Source organism: Carassius auratus, chromosome 12, assembly GCF_003368295.1.
Source record: "Carassius auratus strain Wakin chromosome 12, ASM336829v1, whole genome shotgun sequence".
Taxonomy (NCBI): Eukaryota; Metazoa; Chordata; class Actinopteri; order Cypriniformes; family Cyprinidae; genus Carassius; species Carassius auratus.
This window is the reverse complement of record NC_039254.1, coordinates 15,422,956-15,448,569: the sequence shown is the minus strand read 5'-3', so window position 1 is coordinate 15,448,569 and position 25,614 is coordinate 15,422,956. Positions and strand designations below refer to the sequence as shown.

The 25,614-nt window shown below is 37.0% G+C and overlaps 1 protein-coding gene across 2 annotated transcripts in view; it reads right to left on the bottom strand.

The window, feature by feature from the left end:
* LOC113111945 (protocadherin-15) overlaps positions 1–25,614 on the bottom strand; it is a 232,806-nt gene that overhangs the window by 25,960 nt on the left and 181,232 nt on the right. For both annotated transcript variants that reach the window (XM_026277216.1, XM_026277217.1), the window contains exons 26-29: positions 23,592–23,732; positions 20,463–20,590; positions 14,432–14,647; positions 12,020–12,108 (exon numbers count right to left, since the gene is read on the bottom strand). In XM_026277216.1, coding sequence (XP_026133001.1) covers positions 12,020–12,108; positions 14,432–14,647; positions 20,463–20,590; positions 23,592–23,732 — 574 coding nt within the window. The remainder of the gene's footprint in view (positions 1–12,019; positions 12,109–14,431; positions 14,648–20,462; positions 20,591–23,591; positions 23,733–25,614) is intronic.

Here is a 25,614-nt window from a genome sequence, read left to right as displayed (position 1 = left end):
ACCAATAAAGGACTAAAATATAGCCTGTCCGTATGGGAGTTAAGGCATATAAACTAATGCAGATCAATCACACAAGCTCTGAGAGCTTTGAAACTTGACATGTTTGTAGTCAGGAAGTTGATTTAACTACTAGAAAAGACTGGATGTGAATATCTTGATGTATGGAATAAATAGACACATGTTAACATATATCTAAAATAAGCGGACATGCACAAATTTAATATCTATGCAGAATGTTTTCATTTACTTTGTGCTTGCTTTGCCTGGCATTATCATAGAAAAACATATGATGGCTTGTTGGAAAGGTGGGGTTGTGCTGAATCCAGCAATACCAAATATGTAAATATATAATAAAAGAGAAGTGTTCTGTCACTCAATGTATGAGGTGTCCAAAATGAATGAAAATGGAACACTGACATAATTGAGTCCAAACCCATTCATTATCAGTGGTGAGAAGAATGTTGAGAAATTCAAATATAAGAGACATCAAAAAATATTTAATATGGCACCTTGTACTATATGGAAACAAAGATTGAAATCGAAAGATAACACCTTACCATAGCACAAACAGGAGACCAGGAGTTTTAACTTAATTAACTTTTTAATAAAACTATAACTTAACTTCACACAATAAAACTTAAATTACTGTCTTAAATAAAACAAATGGCAATCTAACTAAAGAAACAAACTCTTTGGGGAAATGAGCCCTGTCTTCTCAGGCTGTTTAGTTTATTTTCTAGCAGCAACCATTTGGAACATCAACTGCTTTTGGTAACCATTGGAGAAGGGTCTGGCTGCAGACTTGCTCTTGCACTCTCAGACACTGCTTCTGCTAGCGACGTCACTTGCAGTCTTTTTCTTTTATTTTGTTCTATTTATTGATAACTTTTTGTTTGAATTTCCCAACATTTTATAACAGTTTCCATGTGGCGAAGACTAGAAAAAATAAACTAAATTACAATATCAATTGCAATCGCTACTTGCACTCTCCGCTACCTGTGACTTCACTTGCAATCAACACAAATCTTGCATGTTGCCAGTGGAGACAAGACGCTGTGGTTGTGATTAAACGATTAAAACTAATTTAGTACTATAACGTACAGGGTCCTGCAAGAAAAAGACAAGCACAGACCTTGGCCACAGAACAGCAGAATATGAACGCAGTGCACGTCTTTCGTTAAGCGTTTTCCTCCTGTAGAAAAAACCTAACACTTAATATGGCATAATGTATTCAGACACATTAAGTTCAATTAAAAGACCAAATTCGATATATAGTTATTATTCAATGTACTACAAGGCACGCAGATGGCTATGAACACAATGTGCAAACTTTGTCCTCCCATACAACATAACGCTTAATGTGGCCTAATAACAGACTAAGATGATAAAGAAAAATTAGTAGGCCTAGGCTAGCCTATATGTCTTGTTGTTGACTCTAAGTATATACAGACCAGCAAATATGAACGGGCATTATGCATGTGATTTTAAAAGGATCAACTCCGTACAGGCAAGCAGACGAGTACAGAGCGCAGTGCGTTAAATTGTACATTAAACGTTTTCCTCCTATAGAAAATCATTATAAATAAAACACATAATGTAGGTTAATGGACAAAGACAGTGATTTAAAAAAGTTGTAGACAGTTTATTCTATACGGAAAAATGCTTAATGTGAAACTTTGCGTGTTGCGTTTATTCTGGGCTCACCTGCTTGCCTGTACATATTAGTTATGTATTTTAATAAAGTAGAGAAGCATGAGTTTGGCCTTTCTCATCTATGATCTATGTTCATTATGCCACATTTTGCGGTATGTGAGGAAAATACTATATACATATTCCTTATATTAATAAACTGTACATTTAATTTGATATTTTAATAGCATCTTAATATATTAAGCCATGTTAAGTGTTTTTTTTCTACACTTAGCTAGAGACTTTGTGCAAATGTTCATATTCTGGTGTTCTGGCCATGGATTTGCTGATCTTGTCTTTTTCTTGCAGGACCCTGTACGTTATAGTACTAAATTAGTTTTAATAATTTAATCACCACCACAGCGTCTTGTCTCCAGTGGCAACATGCACGATTTGTGTTGATTGCAAGTGATGTCACAGGTAGCGGAGAGTTCAAGTAGCAATTGCAAGTGACATTGTAATTTAGTTTCTTTTTTCTTGTCTTCACCACCTGGCTTTATAAAATGTTGGGAAATTCAAACGAAAAGTAATAAAAAAAAATAAACAAAATAAAAAATAAAGACTGCAAGTGATGTCACTAGCGGAAGTGCAAATGTCTGAGTGTGCAAGTCTGAGAGTGCAAGTACAAGCCTGCAGCCAGACCCTCTTGAAACATTTTGGGGTCAACCCCCCATGATGTTACAACTGCAACACACCACTCATCCACATTGTCATCAGTGACAAAGTGGGTCATATTTGGACAGTCAGGGCAAGAGCAAAACCTGGTGCAGGTCAAGCCCACAGAAAGACACTGGCATTTGGTGGCATCGGCACAGTTTCCATCTTTACAGTAGAGGTGGGTGAGGTCTCTAACTCCTTTAGGTGCTGGTGCCTTCTGGAACATCACAGATTGAATGCAGCCACCTTCTCTGAGCCTCCATCCTCTACCAACTGGGTTCCAGAGAAGAGTTTTGGCCAGGTGGCTGTGATGCCACACTGCTGTTTGGTACACGGCTCTCAGCACATGTTGCTGGAAGCCATCTTCTGTTGGGGGTAGATTTGCTGCTGACACCTCAGCTCATCCAGGTTGGTGCTAGGATGCCCATCTTGGTGCCTCTTCTTTGTCTTTCAAGATCTTTGATTGAGTGTTGGTGGTCATATCTATCAAAAACTATAACGACACAGCTGTTACCTTCCTTTCCCATTAAAGTTGCGATCTTTTTCCAGACACAGTCACCCAGGTCATTGTATGTTTGAAAGGCTGAATCATTGAGCATTTGTGGAGCATTACCGAAGCATTACAGCTATGGATTTTTAACAAAACAAGCCTACTCAAATGTATCTTACCTAACGATTTTCATTCGTTATTGTAAGAAATGAAAAAAAAAAAAAACAGAGTTATGCAAAGATAGGCTTACTTGGCGCCAGTAGACAGACTTTTTTCTCCCATAAATAAAACCTGTTAGCCTACTTGGGGCATTTTACATGCACAGTGCCAACTTTGAGTCAGTAAAATAATAATAAAAACAATAATTTAATGCTGGTATCCAAAACATTTAATTCAATACAAGTAGAATTAGAAATTAGATACATTTTAAAACTTCAATGCACATGTATAATAAGCCTAGTAATAATAACCCTAGTACTATCGATCATAACATACTTCTACAGAGACTGGAAAACTGGGTCGGGCTTTCTGGGATGGTACTCAAATGGTTCAGGACATACTTAGAAGGGAGAGGCTATTATGTGAGTCTAGGAGAGCATAAGTCTAAGTGGACGTCCATGACATGTGGAGTGCCACAAGGGTCAATCCTTGCACCGCTCTTGTTTAGCCTGTATATGCTTCCACTAAGTCAAATAATCAGAAAGAACCAAATTGCCTATCACAGCTATGCTGATGATACCCAGATTTACCTAGCCTTATCTCCAAATTACTACAGCCCAATAGGAGGATCTTTGATGACATCTTTGTACGCATACGCGAGTGGTTGTGTGGCAACAAAACAAACAGTATGGCGGGCTGTAAAGACGCAACGAGCACTTTCAAGTGAGTTAAGGCCCGTTCACACCAAGCACGATAACTATAAAGATAACTATAAAGATAACGATATTAGCGTCCACACCAGCGAACGATATTGTCTGTGTATTTTAAGCGGACGCCGCACGTCTGCTGCTTTAAATTCTCGAGCTCATTACAGAAGGATTGATTCTGATTGGTTGGCAATGTTTTATCGTTAATCAGGGGGGAAAAATCTTTCTGAAAGTGATTCCAACGATATCGTTTCTCTGTGCCTTTATCGTTATAGTTATGGCTATTCTTTAATATTGAGAACGATTTTTAGAACTATATCTTTATCGTTATCTTTATAGTTATCGTGCTTGGTGTGAACGGGCCTTTAGCGGGCAAAATCCTCAATATATAAGCACTTTAACATCTGAAGACCGGAGGAGGTTTGGAGAGAAGCTCAAAATTTGTATTAGTGACAAAATCGAAGTTATTCAAAGCCCATATGAGATCTGGGATGACAAAAAACGTTGGTCCGACTCGCCCGTGTCTTGGCCACCAATCTGCTGGGGAGACATTTATTCTTATTTAATAGAAACCCCTGGACCCTTCACTCATGAAAAATTAAATGCTTTCAAAAGTCTGAAGGCCTATGATTATTTTGTTTCTCGAAAAGTTGGGCCAATCTTTTCTGCCAAACAGAAAGCAGTCATCATGCTAAAAGCAGAGGTTAGACTTGGCCAAGCAGAGTCACAGCATGATTCGCATCTCCCGTGGGTGATCGCCAAAGAGAACGGCGAAATAATCACTGCTCACTGCGACTGCAAAGCCGGTTAAGTCTGCATTGATCAGTGTTCTTATTTACTTATTTATTTACTGAAAATGTAGTGACTGTTGTACCAATTCAATTGTTTTCAGTGTGAGACTTTCAATGGCGTCTGTACTAATGGTGAAAAATTGTATATCACAGCTTACACATTTCTCCTTCTTTCAAATCCAGTCTTGGAGAAACATGCAGTCGTGTAGCAGCTTTAATGTTTAAAGTAGAAGCAGCTGTCAGGATAGGACTTACAAATGCTGCATGTACTAGTGAGGCTTGCAGCAAAGCACAGCTACAGAATGATGTGAGGAACATAGTCTGGGTGCTGTGGATCGCGGTTTGGGACAACTGAATCATAACGCGAAAAGTAAACATATGACTCGGTTGATTTGACTCAGTTTTATTTATTTTTATTCAATCTTCTATAAATACATCACTAAGACTTACCATGAACAAAATGTGCCTCACAAACTCGATCAGAAGCTGCAGGCTTTCTTCGGAACGTCCAGGTTCAATCGCCTAATTGCAAGCAACCATTTCTTTCATTTTTCGCTATCCTTTTCGGAGGGAATTCGAAAAAACTTTTTATCAGGCCCCCAACTAACCGTACAATCGACCACACAGCAAGAGTGAACCATCCTCTTCTCTAAATCCTCCTCCAAACGTGCAAAACAATCAAATTACAGGTATCTAGCGGTGTTTCCTGCCACACGATTCCCATGATGCAACGCGACAAACATAAACAATGACGTCACAAAAGATCCGCCTATTGACTCCCTCTGCCAATGCATTGATAAAATTAATAGTTGGATGTGCCAGAGCTTTCTTCAGCTAAACAAGGAAAAAACTGAAGTCATTGCATTTGGAAACAAACATGAAGTGTTCAAGGTGAAAGCATACCTTGACTCTAGGGGTCAAACAACTAAAAATCATGTCAGGAATCTTGGTGTGATTCTGGAGACCGGTCTGAGTTTCAGTAGTCATGTCAAAGCAGTAGCTAAATCAGCATACTATCATCTCAAAAACATTGCAAGAATTAGATGTTTTGTTTCCAGCCAAGACATGGAGAAACTAGTACATGCCTTTATCACCAGCAGGATGGACTATTGTAATGGGCTCCTCACTGGCCTTCCCAAAAAGACCATTAGACAGCTGCAGCTCATCCAGATCGCTGCTGCCAGGATTCTGACTAGAACCAGAAAATCTGAGCATATCACCCCAGTCCTCAGGTCCTTACACTGGCTTCCAGTTACATTTAGGATTGATTTTAAAGTACTTTTACTCGTATATAAGTCACTAAATGACCTAGGACCGAAATATATTGCAGATATGTTCACTGAATATAAACCTAACAGAGAACTCAGATCATTAGGATCAAGTCAGTTAGAAATACCAAGGGTTCACACAAAACAAGGGGAGTCCTCCTTTAGTTACTATGCCGCCTGCAGTTGGAATCAGCTTCCAGAAGAGATCAGATGTGCTAAAACAATAGTCACATTTAAATCTAGACTCAAAACCCATCTGTTTAGCTGTGCATTTATTGAATGAGCATTGTGCAATGTCCGAACTGATTGCACTATATTTTCACTGTTTTTTATGTAAAATCATTTTCTAACTGTTTTTAAATTCATTTTAGTTAAGTTGTTTTTTTTCATAATTTTAAACGTTTTAAAATTGCTTGTATTTATTTTTATTATTTTTATTCATGATTATTTTACTTTATTTTATGTAAAGCACTTTGAATTACCATTGTGTATGAAATGTGCTATATAAATAAACTTGCCTTGCCTTGCCTAGTAATAAGTAGACATTTAAAATACATCAATAACTGATATCATAGTTTAAAATAGATAAAATCAGAGTTAAGGCTTGCTTTATGTGTTGCTCGACGAGGATTTCTCAATCGTTGCGACTTTAAATCCCGAGGACACAAAATGCCGTGGAAGTTCCTGCCGCGGAGTGAAGAAGAGATTGCGTTACGAGGATTCTCAGACAGTTGAAGTGTCCAATGGAGTTAAGAGATTTGCTCTCAATCTATTTTCAACACTTTAGATTGTTTACCACGTGGGGTTTGACCAATAGCATTGAATTGTGAAAAAATATAAAATAGACAAAATTTGGACATGCGAGGATTCTGCCCGTCAGTGACGATATTTTAATAAAGGTGTTCCATTCCAATGTTAACCTGATTCAATTGGATCTGTGGTTCATATGAATTGTATAGTATACTGTGCCTTATGAAATGTATCATTATTAAATGTATCATAAATATAGATCAGCACTTACCTAATGTAAGTTACTTTGCAGTAACCATGAATTTGTCAACATTCTTCACACCACTGATAATGTGATTTGGACTTGAGGCTATTTTGTCCAGCGTTCTTTCATTTTGGACACCTCATACATTGAGTGACAGAACACTTCTCTTTTATTATATATTTACATATTTGGTATTGCTGGATTCAGCACAACCCCACCTTTCCAACAAGCCATCATATGTTTTTCTATGATAATGCCAGGCAAAGCAAGCACAAAGTAAATGAAAACATTCTGCATAGATATTAAATTTGTGCATGTCCGCTTATTTTAGATATATGTTAACATGTGTCTATTTATTCCATACATCAAGATATTCACATCCAGTCTTTTCTAGTAGTTAAATCAACTTCCTGACTACAAACATGTCAAGTTTCAAAGCTCTCAGAGCTTGTGTGATTGATCTGCATTAGTTTATATGCCTTAACTCCCATACGGACAGGCTATATTTTAGTCCTTTATTGGTTTTGTGGTGTATAACAATATCTGTTAAATTAACAATCTTAGCAGTAAAATATTTTTAGCCAAGAATCCATTTCATATATGGGAGACCTTAGAGATGAAGAAAAACATTGTTGGGTTTAGTTCTACCTCCGGTAGGGGTATCTCGAAAACTAAAGCACTTTTTGACCATTTGTCACTAGCCTATCAGCACACTTCTCAGAGAAGCCAGCCCTCCTCAGCAAATTACCTGCAGTACCTCAGATACCACCCCCCCTCCACACACACACACAGCTGCCGAGGTGAAATAAGAACGTGGGACAAAAAGAACAGAAGCTGGAATGACTCTACTTGGAGGAACGGAACAAGGAGCAGGTTTGCTGGGGAAATAGCTTGACAAGAGAGAAAGAGGCGGTTTGGGAAAACTCTGCTGTGAGTTCTGTTATCTAAATGTGTTCCCGTCTGTGTATATACTAGGAATTTAAATGTGTTTATGTCCTCATATTTGCACTGTTATATCTCGACAGGGAAGTCTATTTGAATGAAAATGAATATGTTGTCATAATTTAAACACAGAAAAAAACAACAAAACTGAATTAATATTTCTTCTGTGGAACAAGGAGGAGAAATTGGAAAGATTCTGAAAAACTTTCCATGCTGCTCTTTTGCAAAAAATAAAAGTAAATGCTCAATATGGCTGTTTTAGTATTTATAAAGCACATATTTATGCCTTATTCTATTAGATTCCCTAAACATATTACATACCTAACATAACTACACTCTAAAAAATGCTGGGTTAAGCACAACCCAGCATTGGGTAAAATATGGACAAACCCAGAGATTAGGTTGTTTTGACCCAGCATATGGGTTACTACCAAGAAGGTTTGGTTGATCATTTAACTCAAACACTGGGTCAAAACAACCCAATCGCTGGGTTTGTCGTTATTTTACCCAGTGCTGGGTTGTATTTAACCTAGCATTTTTTATACCTTACATGATATTAAGGGTTGGTTCACCCAAAAATGAAAATTATGTCATTAATGAATCACCCTCATGTCGTTCCAAACCTGTAAGACCTCTGTTTATCTTCGGAACACAGTTTAAGATATTTTAGATTTAGTCCGAGAGCTCTCAGTCCCTCCATTGAAGCTGTGTGTACGGTATACTGTCCATGTCCAGAAAGGTAAGAAAAACATCATCAAAGTAGTCCATGTGACATCAAAGGGTCAGTTAGAATATTTTGAAGCATCGAAAAGACATTTTGGTACAAAAATATCAAAAACTACGACTTTATTCAGAATTGTCTTCTCTCCTGGGTGTTGTGAGCATGTTCAAAACACTGCAGTGTAGTGATATCCGGTTTGCGAACGAATCATTCGATGTAACCGGATCTTCTCGAACCAGTTCAGCAAATCGAACTGAATCATTTAAAACGGTTCACGTCTCCAATACGCATTAATCCACAAATGACTTAAGCTGTTAACTTTTTTTCATGTGGCTGACACTCCCTCTGAGTTACAACAAACCAATATCCCGGAGTAATTCATTTACTCAACAGTACACTGACTGAACTGCTGTGAAGAGAGAACTGAAGATGAACAACGAGCCGAGCCAGATAATGAACAAAAGATAGACTCGTATTTTTGATGCTTCAAAAAATTCTAACTGACCCTCTGATGTCACATGGACTACTTTGAAGATGTTTTTGTTACCTTTCTGGACATGGACAGTATACTGTAAATACATTTTCAATGGAGGGACAGAAAGCTCTCAGACTAAATCTAAAATATCTTAAACTGTGTTCCCAATATGAACTGAGGTCTTACGGGTTTGGAACGACCTGAGGGTGAGTCATTAATGACATAATTTTAATTTTCTGTGAACTAACCCTTTAAGTAGCAAATTATATATATATATATATATATATATATATATATATATATATATATATATATATATATATATATATATATATATATTAGGGGTGTCACGAAATCGATCGAAATTAATTCACAGTCTCAAACTTCGAATTAAAAAATGGAATCGTCAATGCTGCCACGCCCCCATGTTGTATGACGGCAAATCAATGACAAAAATAACCGAGCATGACATGTACTCTGCGCGCAATACAAGGCCTCGCGCGCGCATGCTCATTCCCCACATCCTCGCGCTCTATCATCTCATCTGAGGTGAGTCACCTCTGCTCGCGCGAACAATTTTATTTTTGTCAGTCGTGGGGCGGGGCTTGCTGTTTTAGTTGTTATCTCAAATGTCATTGGTTATTCCCCTTTTCCTAAAGTCAGTATTCGACGCCTGTTAGAAAATGATTAATAATTCACTTGACTTGACCCATGACTTCATCAGTGGACCAGATACATATGAGTAATCATTTATTTTGCTTGTTTAATTTATTTTTGTCTTTAATGTAATTTAATGCATTGTTTATAGAGTAGATCTTTTGTAGATACTTGATTAACTGGAATTCTTCTGATTGCTAGTGATTGCAGTCTTGTAATAAGAGATACACATATTTTACAGACTGTAATGATGCACACACACACACACACATGTGTATATATATATATATATATATTAGGGGTGTAACGATACGCGTATTCGTATTGAACCGTTCGGTACGACGCTTTCGGTTCGGTACGCGGTACGCATTATGTATACCGAACGGTTCTTTGGAGTAATTAATTATATTTGAAAAAAAAAAAAAAAGAGAGAGAAAGAAATATAATGATATGCTTTCAACAAGGTAGCCCAATAACCCAAACAACATAACAGGCAACGCCCCTGACACTCCCGAAGAAGAAAAAAACACCATCTTATATGTTTATGTTAGGCTACTCAGCAGGCGCTCGCTCACTCAGTACGCGCTGAAGGCTCGTTGCAAAATAGCCAATGCGTTTAACAGACTAGAAATGAGAAGATCCTCCAATAACCAACAGGTCTGGTGTTTGGGTGCACTTTGGATTCCCTTTAAGCTATAATGGTGATGGCAAGAGAGTGGTGGATAAAAAAAACAACGGTATGTCGCATCTGCAACATGACAGGGTACACCAGCGGGATTACAAAAAAAAACAAACAAAAAAAAACAGCGGGAATATCTGGGATATATGCGTCAGTACTATCTGGGAAAAGACGAAAAAAAGGAGAAACATGCACGCAGCAAACTATCCCTGCAGCATTTAGACACTATAGCTTACAGGGAATCCAACCCAAACACCAGACCTGTTGGTTATTTTAGGATCTTATATTTCTGGTCTGTTAAATGCATTAGACATTTTGCAACGAGCCTTCAGCGCGTGCTGAGTGAGCGAGCGCCTTAGGGGCCGTTCACATATCGTGCCTAAAAACGCATGGAAAACGCTAAGCGCGTCTTTCTCCTCCTTTCCAAAGCGCTCGGGCAGAAGCGCTCATGAGGCGTCTGTCTTTGCTAAGCAACAATGACGTGCTCTCTCCATGAGACGCGGAAATTTCAGCGAAGGATAAATGGATTTGCAGCTCTAAAAATCGCTTGCAGTAGCTCTGCTACTGAATTTATTTCAAAATTGCAATCCATATACAACTATGATCAGCTGTTCCTTCATCTTGGCTGAGCTCTCAACGTTGTTACGGGAAAGGATGAAGCTGATTGGTTGGTTCTTGTCACATGACCCGCGGTGCGCTTGCGGCATTCTGAAAAGTTGAGATGTTTTTACATTTTGCTGTATCTAAAACGTATCGAACCGAACCGAACCGAACCGTGACATCAGTGTATCGTATCGAACCGAACCGTGAATTTTGTGAACCGTTACACCCCTAATATATATATATATATATATATATATATATATATATATATATAAATCCAAATGAATGACAGTGAAGTGTTTAACAAGTGTTTTATCTTTAATCTTTTAAATAGATACATCGTAATATTTGAAGGTTAGTTTAGTCATTTTTTATTGTTTTTGTTTGTTTTGTTGTGAACTTGAATGTCATCTTTTGTGAAGAAGACTGCACTTACAAAAGAGAAACTGGATGGCAGTTTATTTTAAGTTTTCAATTGACTAAAGATATAAGTTATTGTTACATTGTTGTTAATAAAAGTTTTAAATTTGACAATGTAGTGTGGTACATTGCAAACAAAGGTCAGATATTATATTGCATTAAAGTCTAGCTTGAAAAATGACAATCTGTGCTTTAAAAAGAATAAATGTAAAAATCGAGAATCGAATCGAACCGTGAGCTTAGAATCGAAAATGCAATCGAATCGAGGATTTGGAGAATCGTGACACCCCTAATATATATATATATATATATATATATATATATATATATATATATATATATAGAGAGAGAGAGAGAGAGAGAGAGAGAGAGAGAGAGAGAGAGAGAGAGAGAGAGAGAGAGAGAGTGTGTGAGAGAGAGATAAAAAAAAAACATTATGTTAATTTGAAAAAAGAAGTCATTTAGGTTTATATAATTTTAATTGAGAAAGGCAAGGATAAGTGCAATCCCATGGCTGACAGATGAAAGTGGGGTTTCTGGCTGTTCTGCTCTTGCTGCAGATGTTACACAGTGTGAGTCCGGTTTCTATATAAGAGAGTTGACAGAATCAAGCAGCCCACTGATTTATCCCCAACATAAACCTTTGCACCCGCAGGAGTCAAGTACTCATGCATACATTACAACTTCAAGCGGCTTCTCCAGCTGCCATGAACGCTGTGTTGGGGAGTATGTCTGGGTGAAGAGTGTGTTTGTATAGAATGCATTACCCTATCAGCTGATCCTTGTTTTGCTCAACTACAGTGGGCGGCACGTTGGATACAACCACCTGCATGTCCAGCTGGTTAACAACTGACACCTGGGAGAAAAGACAAAAGTAATGTCTGGTTATAAAAGAGAAAATCATAGTGTAGAGTGAAGGCTCTGAAATGTAACATTTTAAATATATGCTGTTTCTTTGACTGACGAAACTGGAAGAGGGGATGAGTTAAAAAGGAAACTCAATTCTTCTTACTGTACATAATAAATAAATAAATGCAAAAGCATATATTAACCAGCAATTTACAGATTTGTTTATATACACTTGTATTGTTATACTACACACACACACACACACAAAGAAAAACACTTGTTTGCAGTGCCACTTTATCGGTTATTTTAAATCTAATGCGTTGAAAAGCAATGCAATGGTAATTCTCTCATCATTTACTCACCCTGCCGTCCCAGATGAGTTTATTTATTTTGCGAAACACATACTACAATTTTTAGACAAATAATCAAATCCAAATCAAAAAAATTGTAGTTTGTGTTAAACCAAAGAAAGAAAGTCAAAATGTAAAGGAACACTCCACTTTTTTTAAATTTTTTTAATAGTCTCATTTTCCAACTCCCCTAGAGTTAAACAGTTGAGTTTTATGGTTTTTGAATCCATTCAGCTGATCTCCGGGTCTGGTGGTAGAACTATTAGCTTAGCTTAGCATAGATCATTGAATCTGATTAGACCATTGGCATTTCGCTCAAAAACGACCAAATAGTTTTTACATTTTTCCTATTTAAAACTTTACTCTTCTGTAGTCACACTCATTCTGGTGTAATAATCAAGGAACTTTGCTGCAGTACCATGGGTGCAGCAGGTGCAATGATATTAAGCAGCGCCTGAAAATAGTACCCAGCGACTCTGCTATTGAGAGTATAGTTCCTATCCATATATATTTTAAATAGGAAAAATATAGAAAGTCTTTGGTCATTTTTGAGCAAGATGCTAACGGTCTAATCAGATTCAATGATCTATGCTAAGCTAAGGTAAAAGTGCTACCACCAGATCCAGAGATCGGCTGAATGGATTAGAAAACTGTAAAACTCAACTTTTTAACTCCATGGGAGCTGGAAAATTAACCTGTTTTAAAAAAAAAAAAAATAGTGGAGTGTTCCTTTAAATCAAGCCCTGTACTTCAATAGTCGTCTATCTGGCATTAACTAGATGCCCTTACTTCTACATTTTTAACTTACAGGTTAAGTGCGGGTTGAAGATATTGAGTTCTATTGAGAGATTGATTAATGAGTTTAAATACCGCTGGAGCCCCTCAGCCCACCAAAAAAATCAATGCCTCTTTTGCATCAGCTTTGGACATTCTTCAAGAAACCTTACGGGGAGTGCATTTTTATAATCAAAATCAGCTAACGGAGTTGCTTCTGCTGTAAATGTACATGATGGATTGCATCTCAAGACAGATTACTGCTTCAAACTTTAATCAGTCTATTCAAACTGGCTCGGCATTGCGTATTTAAAGTGTGTAATTCCTTTCCTTCTTACAAAACCAGAATTGCCTTGATTCTGATGCCACCTAATGATTCCGGTTCCTTGATAAAATTCTATGGTACATATATTTGACAACATATTTATTATTATTATTATTATTTGTATTACCCCAAGCAGCATTTATTAAAACAAAATGATGTTCTTTAACCAGGGGCTTTCAAACTGAGGTCCAGGCCATAAGGGAGTAGTAGGGGGTCGACGGAAAAGTAAAAACAGTGGGTAAAAACTGTAAAAATAAATAAATAAATAATTTAATAAAAATGAATAGTGATAAAACAATAAGTCAATAAATATATTAAATTAAAAATAAATTAATTGAAGTAAATAAAAATAAAAATAAATAACAAATAAAACAATAATTATTATATATATATATATATATATATATATATATATATATATATATATATGATTCCATCTCACTGTATAGTACAATGTTGGGTAGAAAAAAAATAAACGTAATGTAGTAGAAATTGTTAGAAAACAGTAATAGTAACATTCTTCCCAGTATAAATTGAGTCTTTATACATGGAAATGAATTGCTGCTTTTCAAATTTTAAGATGAAAGTCCCTCACCCAAGGACAATCGTATTTGATGTCTGTGGCTTAATTACACAGATGTGAATGAAAGTGAAGACATGACTTCAAAGTTAAGTTCAGTGTGTCAGATGTCATATTTATGACTGATTTGGTGAACATTGGTTCAAGCTGACAACTATGACTCTTTTTGTGAGACTTTTCAACTGATTTGTTTAAAAGAATCTGTTTAAAAGAGCCATTGTTTAACAAATTGGTTATTTGAATGAGAAATAGGTCTACCACCAAAAAAACTCAACTTTATGCTACTTGATCACATACATACCACAACTTGAGCGCTGCTGCTGAGTCCCTCCCCATAGTCGTCTGTAGCAACCACGTCAAATTTGAAGTAGGAGCGCCGCATGTTTCTGTACATGATGGCTGTCTTAATTACTCCTGTGAAGGGCTCAATAACAAAGCCGTCTTTTCCATCAGTAGTCGGGGGGATAATCAGCCTGTACAGCATGGCACTGTAATTCCCTGTGTCCTTATCCACAGCCTGTCAGACAAAATAGAGCACAGACATGTCAAAGAGGGGAACAGCCATGAGCTACTTATCACCTACAACACTCAACCTCTGCCATCACACGCACTTCCACCTCTGGCCTTAAAGGGGAGCTCCAAGCTCCAAATTTACAACACCAAGTCACTTTGGCACCGTCTCGGCTGAACATTATAGCACTCCTCTGCTGCGACAATGATTTATAATGGCTTTTCACAAGAGAGGGGAATGGGCGGCTTCACGGACAGCAGGGTGCCCTGGACCAGGCAGAGTCATTAACACAAATGAGACTTTTTCCAATATGCCTGTGAGACCGGTTTCAATAAATACAGTAAGTGTGTATTAAAAGCCCTTGCAAACAAAAGGTCCATGTTTTAAATGGTCGTTTAGTGAGGCTGAGCATGTACAGAATGCACAACTCAGCAGCAGAAACCTTTGATCGCCTCAGATCTTGAGTTGAACTGGTGAAACTGAATTTGCATTTCTTTCTTTTCTTTCTTTGCATCTCTATCCCAGATTAAACTCAAGGAACAGCAAAAAGGCAATGTTTCTAAGAAGTCCAATATTTTTCCAATATGCATGGAAGACCCCTTTCAATGGACACAGTAAGTGTGTATTGAAGGCTCGTTCAAACAAAAGATCAGTCTTTTTATTGGTCGTTTAGTGAGGCTGAGTGTGGACACAATGCACAACTCAAAAGTGGAAACCTTAGACTGTCACTGGGCACAGATCTAGAGTCAAAATAAAAAGTCTCGTTCTATTTTCTTTCTTCGTGTTTCTCAAGGAACTTCAGAAAGGCACTGTTTTCTCAGAAGGCCAACATTTTTTCAATATGCCTTGGAGAAACATTTCAGTTTCAATACAGAAATTATCTATTACAAACAGAAGGTCTTTTAGTTGGCCATTTAGCAAAGCTGAGTGTGGACAAAATGCACAACTGACATAAAACTTTGATTATCACTGTGAAAGATATCGAGTCGAAACTGTAAAAAGAAAAGACTCTCCTTTCATAATGTTTCTACTTTAGATTAAACTGGAGGAATATCAGAAAGACAATGTTTTCTTAGAAGGCCAATATATATATATATTTTATTTTTTTCTAACAGACCCATCTCACTTAATACATACACTACTTAAGTGTGTATTAAAGTCCCTTGCAAACAAAAGGTCTGTCTTTTAACTGGGCATTTATCGAGGCTGAGCATGGACATAACACGCGACTTGGTGGCAGAAATCTTTGACTAGAAGCTGTGAAATCGAAACTGTATTTCCAAAAAAGTCTCTTTTTATTTTTCCCTTCACGTTTCTACCTCAGATTAAACTAGACTGCTTAAACTATTTATCAGATCATGACAGAACAATGGATGCAGGGCTAATCGGAGAAAGCGTTTCCACAACGCAAAGCAGTTCCTTCATAACATCCTTGTCCTTAGAGTTGGTAGAGCTAGGAATGGTTTCAATTTTCAGTTTTCCTCATCAAAACTACTTAAAGAGGGGTTTCAAAAGTAGATAAGTCTAATCTATGAACCCCTGAGCTGCTTGAACAAAAACTCATAGTAAGTGATTTCTACAACACCTGATAAATGGACAAAATGCGTGATCGTGTATGTCAAGGCAACATATTTGGATTTTTGCCCGCTGAACTTCATATCTCAGATGTTTCTTCGAGTAAACAGGAGACATTGATGATGATAATCTGTATTCACAGTGAATGTGACCCTATAAATCCCTGGACTTCTGCTGCATGGCTTAACTCAGTCTGGGGTCTTGGCTAATAAGGTCTCCTTGAACGAATGCAGGACGCCAGGCACCCGATAGCATCGCTGTTGCTGTTCTTTTAGTCTGCACATGAACTTAAGGCAGGGTGAAGCCATATGAGGTGAATCCCTGTCTGAGGGACAGCATGTGCATGTGCCTGCATGTCTGATTAGAGAAACACTGAGGTAATTACATGGATGACTTTTACAGGTTGTAGTTCTGAGTCCAGAAACATACTTCCACAAGTACGTAAATGTAGATGCTTGTGGAATGCATTGCAATTTTGATACCACAGTAAAAACTAATATACTATTAAACACTTCTTTGAAGTGAAAAGTAAATTAGCCTTCAAGTATATCTGAAGAAAAAATATTTTAATTAAAATTTTAATTATTTAAGATGAAAAAAATAAAAAAAAAAGAAGAAGAAAGGAACCAATTACAAACAAGTGAACAAATAAAAACAACAGAACAAAGACAGTAATGAAATCAACAGTGCTTGGAGTTTGTTGGGGGTTTAACACAAATAAACAGTCGGAAACTGAAAAAGTAATTAAATGAAAAATAAAATTATACACAGATACTTAAATTATTGGCAAAGGGGGTTTATATTTAAAATGAATAAGGCTTTGTGTATGTTCAACAACAAAAAACCTATTAAAGTATTAAAGTTATCCATTCAGGAGCTATGAGTGTTTTTCTATTTATCTTGTCAATGCTGTTGTTTAATTAATATTACTGACACAATAGAGAGTGACATGTATATTGTACAGACATTAGGAATTGTTCTGTTCAATGTTTTTATTAAGAAAAAATGCCTTGTATTCACATAACATACATGAAAATCCTTAACTTTTCGGTGAAATTCGCTGTTGAAACCAAAATAGGTGAACTACGTGAATCGTGTAGATTCGATGAGAAAAAAAAAAAACTTGGGGAGGAGGTGGGGGTATTCAGTGAATTGCGAACAGGTCCGTGTGCCAGAATGGAGTGCAAGATTGAGTGAACTGCAAACTGCGAGTCTGTGAATTGCGAATAGGTGCGCGTGCCAGAAGGGAGCGCAAGATTCAGTGAACTGTGATTCAGTGAACTGCGAACAGGTGCGCGAGCCAGAAGGGAGCGTGAGTGCATGGAAATATTAATTTCGAAGGGCCTTGCATCACCAGTGCAGACCACCATCAGAAGCTAAAATCACGCCTGGCCTCTAGTTAATGTTAGCTACAGCTTGATGAATTGAGTCACTGAACACAGCAGGAGAGAACGCAACATTAGCCAGCTAGCTAAAACTCCTGCGGAAAATTATTAGATAACACTACAGTTTTTGAGAAAGTAGATTTTGAGGTGAGGAGACTGACAAGGCAAAAGGTAAAGTGGTCCACCATTCTATCAACTAGGGATGGGTGAATCAATCCTGAGCATTCACTCACTTCTGACAGAGCATATTGACCTTTTTTTGCCTAAATTGATCGTTTTGTGGTGAACAATTCATCCATGCAAGTCAATCCACACACAAAAAAAATTTGGCTTGGTAATCTTCAATCAAAATCTGAAAATGCCCCACCCCTCTGCATTGGAGGACCTTCCCTGATGACGTAGGTTTGACGGCTTGGGTGTCTGATTAGCATCCGTAACCACGCCCTTCCAACTGACAGTAGACAGGCTGCCTGTGTGTTTGCGAGCATTGACAGCGCGTGAAATGAGAGATGGCGAGGAGGTGCATTTTTGCATGTGGCACTCACAAAATACTTTTCCCATTCCCTAAGATTCCCTCGTTACGGTCCAGATCGCTCGAAATGTTACATTTCGAGGAAGGAGGGATAACAGAGGTCACGGATGTGTTCAAAGCACTTTACGTGTGAATGCTTTAAAAATTGGACAGAACACGAAATGGGGTTTGTGAGATATCTGTCATTAACTACTTTTCTAGATTCAATAAGGTGCTAGTTGTAAAATGAAACCATGCCCACTATTTTTCCTCATTTAGTATTCCGTTTCTCTCAGAAATACGTCACAACACTGGAGAAAAGTCGTTTGCAACTTCCGGTTCACACGGAGTTTAAATAGAGCTGCGTTTCCCAGGAGTAGCCTATAATTAGAAAGCATTTATGTTTTTGGAAAAGGCAGCCCAGAACAATACAGAAAAAAAAACATAGATTTATTGTGAAATAGCCCAAACATTTAGCCTATTGAAATTATTTATTTTTTACTTTTACTATGCCGTGACAGGAGTTGACCTGATGAACACATTTATTTCTTTATTATTTTTTGCAAATATCTGCTATAGTGCTACACTTCAGTACTGAGAATGAAAACGGTGTATTTTAAATCACACAGAAATGTATAAATGTATGTATAAATTGGATATTTATACTCGTACTTCTATAGTTTATGTTTCAGGCTAGAATAAAGGCTTGAAAACTGTTATGAGTAAGAAATAGAGTTAGTCAAGCACGATTTACTGTATTTTTTTTCCCTGCTCCACTTCACGAGCCTCCTCTGACTCCTTTCCACACCTTTCCAAATGGACAAGGCTTTTAAACTTGTCGCATTAGTCATTGTACTATTCTTTGAAACGACAGGGGGAGATGTGGAGTATTTGTCCTCTAAAACCATCGGGAATCACTGGTGAGAAGAAATAATTTGCCTGTACAAGTATTGTGATGAATGAGTTGAATTAATAATTTCTTTCTGTACAAACATAAACATATCTTAAACTATTGGCTTTATTTCACATCAAACACAAGAAAACTTAATATCTAAATAAATTATAATTCTATTTTTATACAATAAAAAATAAAATGTATTGCAAATAAAAAGCCTTGGGCAAACTATGCAAAAAAATAAAATAAAAAAAATACAAACTATGCATTTTTTTCCATCAAAAATCAACTGATGGAGTTTGAACTTCATATTAAAGTGAAATGATGGCACATATGTGCATTTTCAGCTATCTGCCTGGAAAGTAAAAAAGAAAATGGCGTGCACACTGCCACGCGAAATGAGTTTGCGCACACTCAAAGCAAACTTCCGGCAACACCGTGATGATGTCATATTTTCCAAGCGAACTTGTGGACACGTCGAGTATAAATGAGCCTTCAGAGAACACAGAAAGACAAAGTCATTGTTAGGCAGAAAAGTACTAGTTAAGACAAAGAAAATAAAGATAGAGGCACAGCATCTTGTAAGGGACAGTGTATGCTCTAAGAGAAAGCCTGGCTGATTTATGAGGATTTTTTCCAGAGTATGCAGTGCCCTTGTCTGTGCTTTTGACAGTTGTGTTGAGATCTGTATCAGCGGGCCACTGCAGTCATGACATTTTACAAGCTGTCTCCAGATGATCCAATCTTTTAGACCCCAGCTGGGCAACCTTAAGCTCCCAAATCAAGACTAGCAATCTGATCAACCAGAGAACACCTCACATGGACTTAGGAACCGACTCACTTCAACCACCAGCACAGGGGAAAACTAGCATAACACATCCTTTTCAATAATGAATTCCTACCATTTTTCCATTCAAGTCACTTAAAACCAGACCTGTTCACCACTAAATCATTCAGGCCAATGTGGGATCTGCTTTTAATAATAATAATAATAATAATAAAATTATGTTGCAAACAAGTTTTTTCTGTATGCAATAGCAAACCACTGAAATTTATATATATATAAAAAAAATTATATTCACCGAAGACATGCCCATGACTTTTACAATTTGATTAATATCCATGACTTACCAGGCCAGGAAAACACACTTTTAAAACTCCCTGATATTTCAGGTCTTCCATGACCGTGAAAATGGTTGATTTTCTCCTGCTGAAGAACTGAATTATTATTCAGCGCTGTGCAGCTTTGTTCTCGGAATTGCTTCCACTGGTGCTGGACTGACATTTTATCATGTGTAGGAACCAGTCAATTAAATTACAATTGGCTTTTTATCCTGTTCCTGACATTCTGATGCATACACATCACTTAGTGAACAAATCCTTGGCTTATCCATGGGAGTGCTATCTGTGGCCTCGTGGATGTAGTCTACAATCCTGCGGGAGAAGACACTTTACCTGGACCTGTAAGACAGAGGTGAAGGTCTTGGCATCCTCTGGAACCCCACCGAGGTAAAAGGGCTTAGTGAACTCAGGAGGATGGTCATTCTCATCTTGCACATCGATGAAGACCTTTGCTGTGTTGCCTGAAAAAAACAAACAAAAAACTAAAAATCATGATCAAATGAAGTGAGGACATATAAGGCATACAGAACATCCAATAACATGTTATAGCATGGCTCTGGATCGTATATAGCTTTTGTAATAATAATAATAATAATAATCATAATAATAATAATAAAGATCAGTGAAATTTTTGTGATTTTGTATTTTGATAGACATTTAATAAAAAAGATCAATGGAAAAGATAGATCTTTTCTGCTGTACTGAAACACATCAGAGTCAAAACAATTATCGACATTGAAAGATAGGATGGAGGCAGATGTGAATGGGAGCTTGCAGTCAATTGTAAGATTAGCAGAGTTGAATTGGATTAAATAATTGGGGAATGACACCGTTTCATCAGAAGATGTCATTTTTTATTAAAATTTACAAGTTTATTTTTACATTTATTAGTATCATTATTATTATCATTATCATTTCAATGCATTGTTTACAGTAAGATCCATCATAAGCATTTAGAAAATAGGTTTACTCCATTTTATGCCGACTTTAAGCTTGACAAATGCAGTTTTTAAATGTCTTAATTAAAACATAGCTTTTAACTACAATTAAGTAAATGTCAATTCAACAAATGTGAAAAAATTATATATTTTTGTATAATTTCTCATTCCGGAGATAATAAAACTTGCATTAAAATTTTTAAACTATTCATATGTTTAAAAATTACAAATATTCATGCCAGTTCTCAAAACATGCCTCGAAGCTATTACAATCCAATTCAGGAGATCATCAAAACTCTGCTCTTCACTCAGTTGTGCACATCTAAGCTGCTGAAGTACATTTCTATATGGAGCACCGCATTTCTTCATCAAGTCCTTCAAGACTATCATCTGTCACTTCTCAAAGTAAAAGGCAGAGTCATATTTTGTGGGGGTATGAGAGCAACAACACGATTTATCATCTGACAGACTTCAGCGCTCATGCCAAGGGGTTTCCAGAACCTTCTTCTCATTTATGCACAGTCACTCTGAGTGGAGCACTGAAGCATCACAGCGCAGAGCAGAAACCACAAGAAACGTTGACCACTGGACAGCAATGACTCCAACAACAATGAATAAAAATAGGAAATTAACCACCTGAAAACATAAAGGAAGTATTCTAAATAATATATTGACTTTTTGAAATGCCTTTGTCTGCTACTACAAAATAAAGTCTTTAAATTCTCTTCATTTGATCTATGAAAACATTATTATTAATTAGATTAATTAACCTGCATATGATGCAATTAATTTAATGAGTTTTAAATCAATTCACAACCCTCATATATGTATGACTACTCTTTCTAGATATTCATGAGACTCATGATGTCTTATTTAAAACAAGGACCTGGCAGCTCTTGCAAGCACACTGACAAGATATAATTAATTAAAACTTGCATTAAACAATCAATTAAATCCACTAAGCTGACAGACTGACTGGACGCAACTAATCTTTTGATTTTATCACCAGGTTTGCGTACTTGGAATATTAAATGAGAAAAAAAGAAATCAATATCCATAGCTGTCTAATCTGGTTAATCATGAATTGCTTTTCTCGAATAACGATTTTCCATAATCAACTCCACGTGGAAAAGATGGACAAGCAGCCGCCCATCCCCCATGTTAACAGAACATGAGATGACAGGAAGTCATTTACTTGTATTTTTATTACACTGAGATGAGCATGCTGGAAAGGAGCTGTTTTATTCACTCCAAAATAAAAAGCAAAAACATTCAGGTGTGTTTTGGAACATGGTCCGACACTGTGGTCAAAAGCGTTTTTCAAAAATTGCTCAGTGCATCTTTAAATGCTTGTACTGTTTGTCTGTCAATGTTTAATCATTCATTAGCTGAAAAAAAATAAAAATAATAATAATTCTGACAGTGATTCCATGGATATTGTTGCTCTCTTTCGCTAACGTTATAGTTGTAGTGTTAACTTCTCATAGAGATTGATATATATATACTATAGTTATCCATTTATCCATGGTATCAGTGCTTTAAGTGGGCCGGTACGCACCGGTACTCCGTACCGCCACTTCCAAATATAGCTCTTGAGCGTACCGCCACCTCTCCGTGCGCCCAGAACGTGCTTTTAGCGTACCGGTACACTCATTTGGACATCTGTTTTAATATAGGTTTTTCAATCTTTTACCTGCACTGCCGATTTTCAGATGACAGTCCCGAAATCTAAACTGTTGTCCCGACTCCCGAATCTGGCCCTAATTGTCCCGAAAATTATACTAAAGCAAAATCTTGAGTATTAATTGTCTGATAAACATTAAAAACTGTCCGCGGAGGTTGAGTCGTCCTGCAGCCAGCCCCCGCTGGCTGCTCATTGGCTGCAGCATCTTTTTTCTAAGTTCTAAAAAAAATACCGTAGGCGGCTAGGCACAAATTTAAATATTCATTTATCTAATTAATCTATAGCTTATGCACAAAGACAATATGATCTTTTTGTCCCCTTTTTGTTTTAAAGCTTGATGAAGAGAGCGCAAGTTGCTGCAGCTGTGAGGAGGACAGTGATGCACGCGTACAGGAGTGATTGACAGTTCGCGCACTTGTGTACAAAAAATACTCCGCTACACAAGTATTTCGTTATTTTCGTTTAAGCTTATTAACGTTAGCATAACAGAAAGGTCTGATTTAAGCACTGTTACAACAGTCATTGTAAAAAAAAAAAAAAAAAAAAAAAAAAAACAATGACATTTGAGTTCATGATTTTAATGTTGCTGTTTCTTGTGGCAGACTGACGGTTGATCTTTGAATAAAAATGTGTTTAGTTAAGGTTTGAAATTCATTATCTTTTATTATAGGCTAGGAAGTCTAATATCATAAGCCCCCCATCCCGTCACACCCCCAACACATAACCCCCCCCCCCCCCACCCCCCACCGTTAATAAAATAGGCTATAATAGAGTACCGGCACCTCTTTTGGGCCACTTAAAGCACTGCATGGTATGAATGGGCATTAAAAGTATTCTCACTTTTGGATGGGGCTCGTAGGTTGGATGACACCACCCTCATGGAGTCGGCTTCCACACGGAGGACATAACTGCTGTTACTCTCGTAGTCCAGTGGCTTGGCAGTGCTAATAACTCCAGTGATGTTGTTCACAATGAATTTCCCTGTGGCAACAGAAGAAAGACAGCAGGTTTGTTTAATTGCTGTTTTACAACAGCTTCACACTGAGACACACACACAGAGTTAGAATTATGCATTTGCAACCTTACATATTTATTATAGAGTGGGAGACTTGAGTGGCCGGAAATTTCCCCCCAAAAATAATTTCTAATTATTTGTGGAAAATGTGCATGCTAGCATACTTTAAAAAAAAAAAAAGTACATATTGCAGAAATAATATACTTTACAATGACATAGACCTTAAGTATAAATTGAATTGAATGATTTTGGATGCTTAATCGCATGCTATTAATAATTAATTTTCAACGTGGTGTAGTATAAAATTTGTCTTAAGTGCAATTTGTAGTATTAAACACTTAAAGAGTGCTTTCTGACCCACTTAAGTAGAACTTAAGTGCATATCTATATAAATTCATAACTACTTTTGTTTTTGAAATACAGAAAAAAAAGTGTACTGCCCAATACTGACAGGCATTTATAATAAACTTAAATATATTTTTTTATATTATAAATTTACTTTTTAAAAATGAAGTCACAATGTAGGATATTTAAAACATATTTACTTGTTAATTTGTATTAAATGCCAAGTTCTGTCATGAAGCTCTAGATGGCACAAGCTGATGGGTCGTTAATGCAATCTGATGATATTCCCAGCTTTAAACTGCTTGACACATGCTGAATGGTTCATGTTGCATATGCAGCCAATGAGCTTACTGCTTTACATTTAGAAGCCTGGTTAGCATTCACTAGAGAATTTCGCAGCACACTTTCAGAGTTCCTCCGAAACCCTCCACCTTCCCCAGCTCCACCTCTATAGATCTGCTACCGGTTATTTTATATGCTATTCGTGCAGCAGCATTTATATTTTAAATACTGAAAGCACCGTATTGGCGTATGTATTTGCAGTAGCTAGTTCCTGTACGTATAATTATACAATAATCTACAAGAACAGCAATTCTGCCTACAGTGGCAGCAGATCTATTTCATCAAGACCAAAATACATTAACATTTTCATATCCATTACCATGGTAAAATATTCAGACAGTTGTAATCTAAATGTAACACAAAACACTACAGTTGGAAGTACTTCAGTTTGTTAGCCATATAAGTTAACTTTTTTAAAGCACAACAAAAGATGTAGTTTTTTTATGTTCTTTTATTTTGCCATTTTTACAAAGTAACCTTTTTTAAAGTATACGTACGTTTGTTAAAGGGATACTCCACGCTAAAATAAAAATGTTGTCATTAATCACTTACCCCTATGTCGTTTCAAGCTCTTTGGAACACAATTTCAGATATTTTGGATGAAAACCTGGAGGCTTGAGACTGTCCCATAGACTGCCAAGTAAATAACAGTGTCAAAGTCCATAAAAGGTATGGAAAGTCGTTGTCAGAATACTCCATCTGCCATCAGACATACAATCTGCGTTATATGAAGTGACAGGAACACTTTTTGTAAGCAAAGAAAACTAAATGAATGACTTTATTCAACAATTACTTTTTTCAACAGTCTCCCCTGTGTCACTTTATATCACCGTGCTGCGTGTGCTCTTCTGTGTCATTCATGCCACAAGAGTGCACTTGTTTTATTTCAAATCAAATCTAAATACACGTAAAAACAGCACATCCTTGTGGTGCGGAGGACACAGAAGAGCAAAGTGTGGAATAAAGGAATTACTGAATAGTTATTTTTGACGACTTGTCATACCTTTTATGGACCTTGACACTGTTATTTACTTGGCAGTCAATGGGACAGTCTCAAGCCTCCAGGTTTTCATCCAAACTATCTTACATTGTGTTCCAAAGACGAACAGAGCTTTTAAGGGTTTGGAACGAAATGGGGGTAAGCGATTAATGACATTTTGG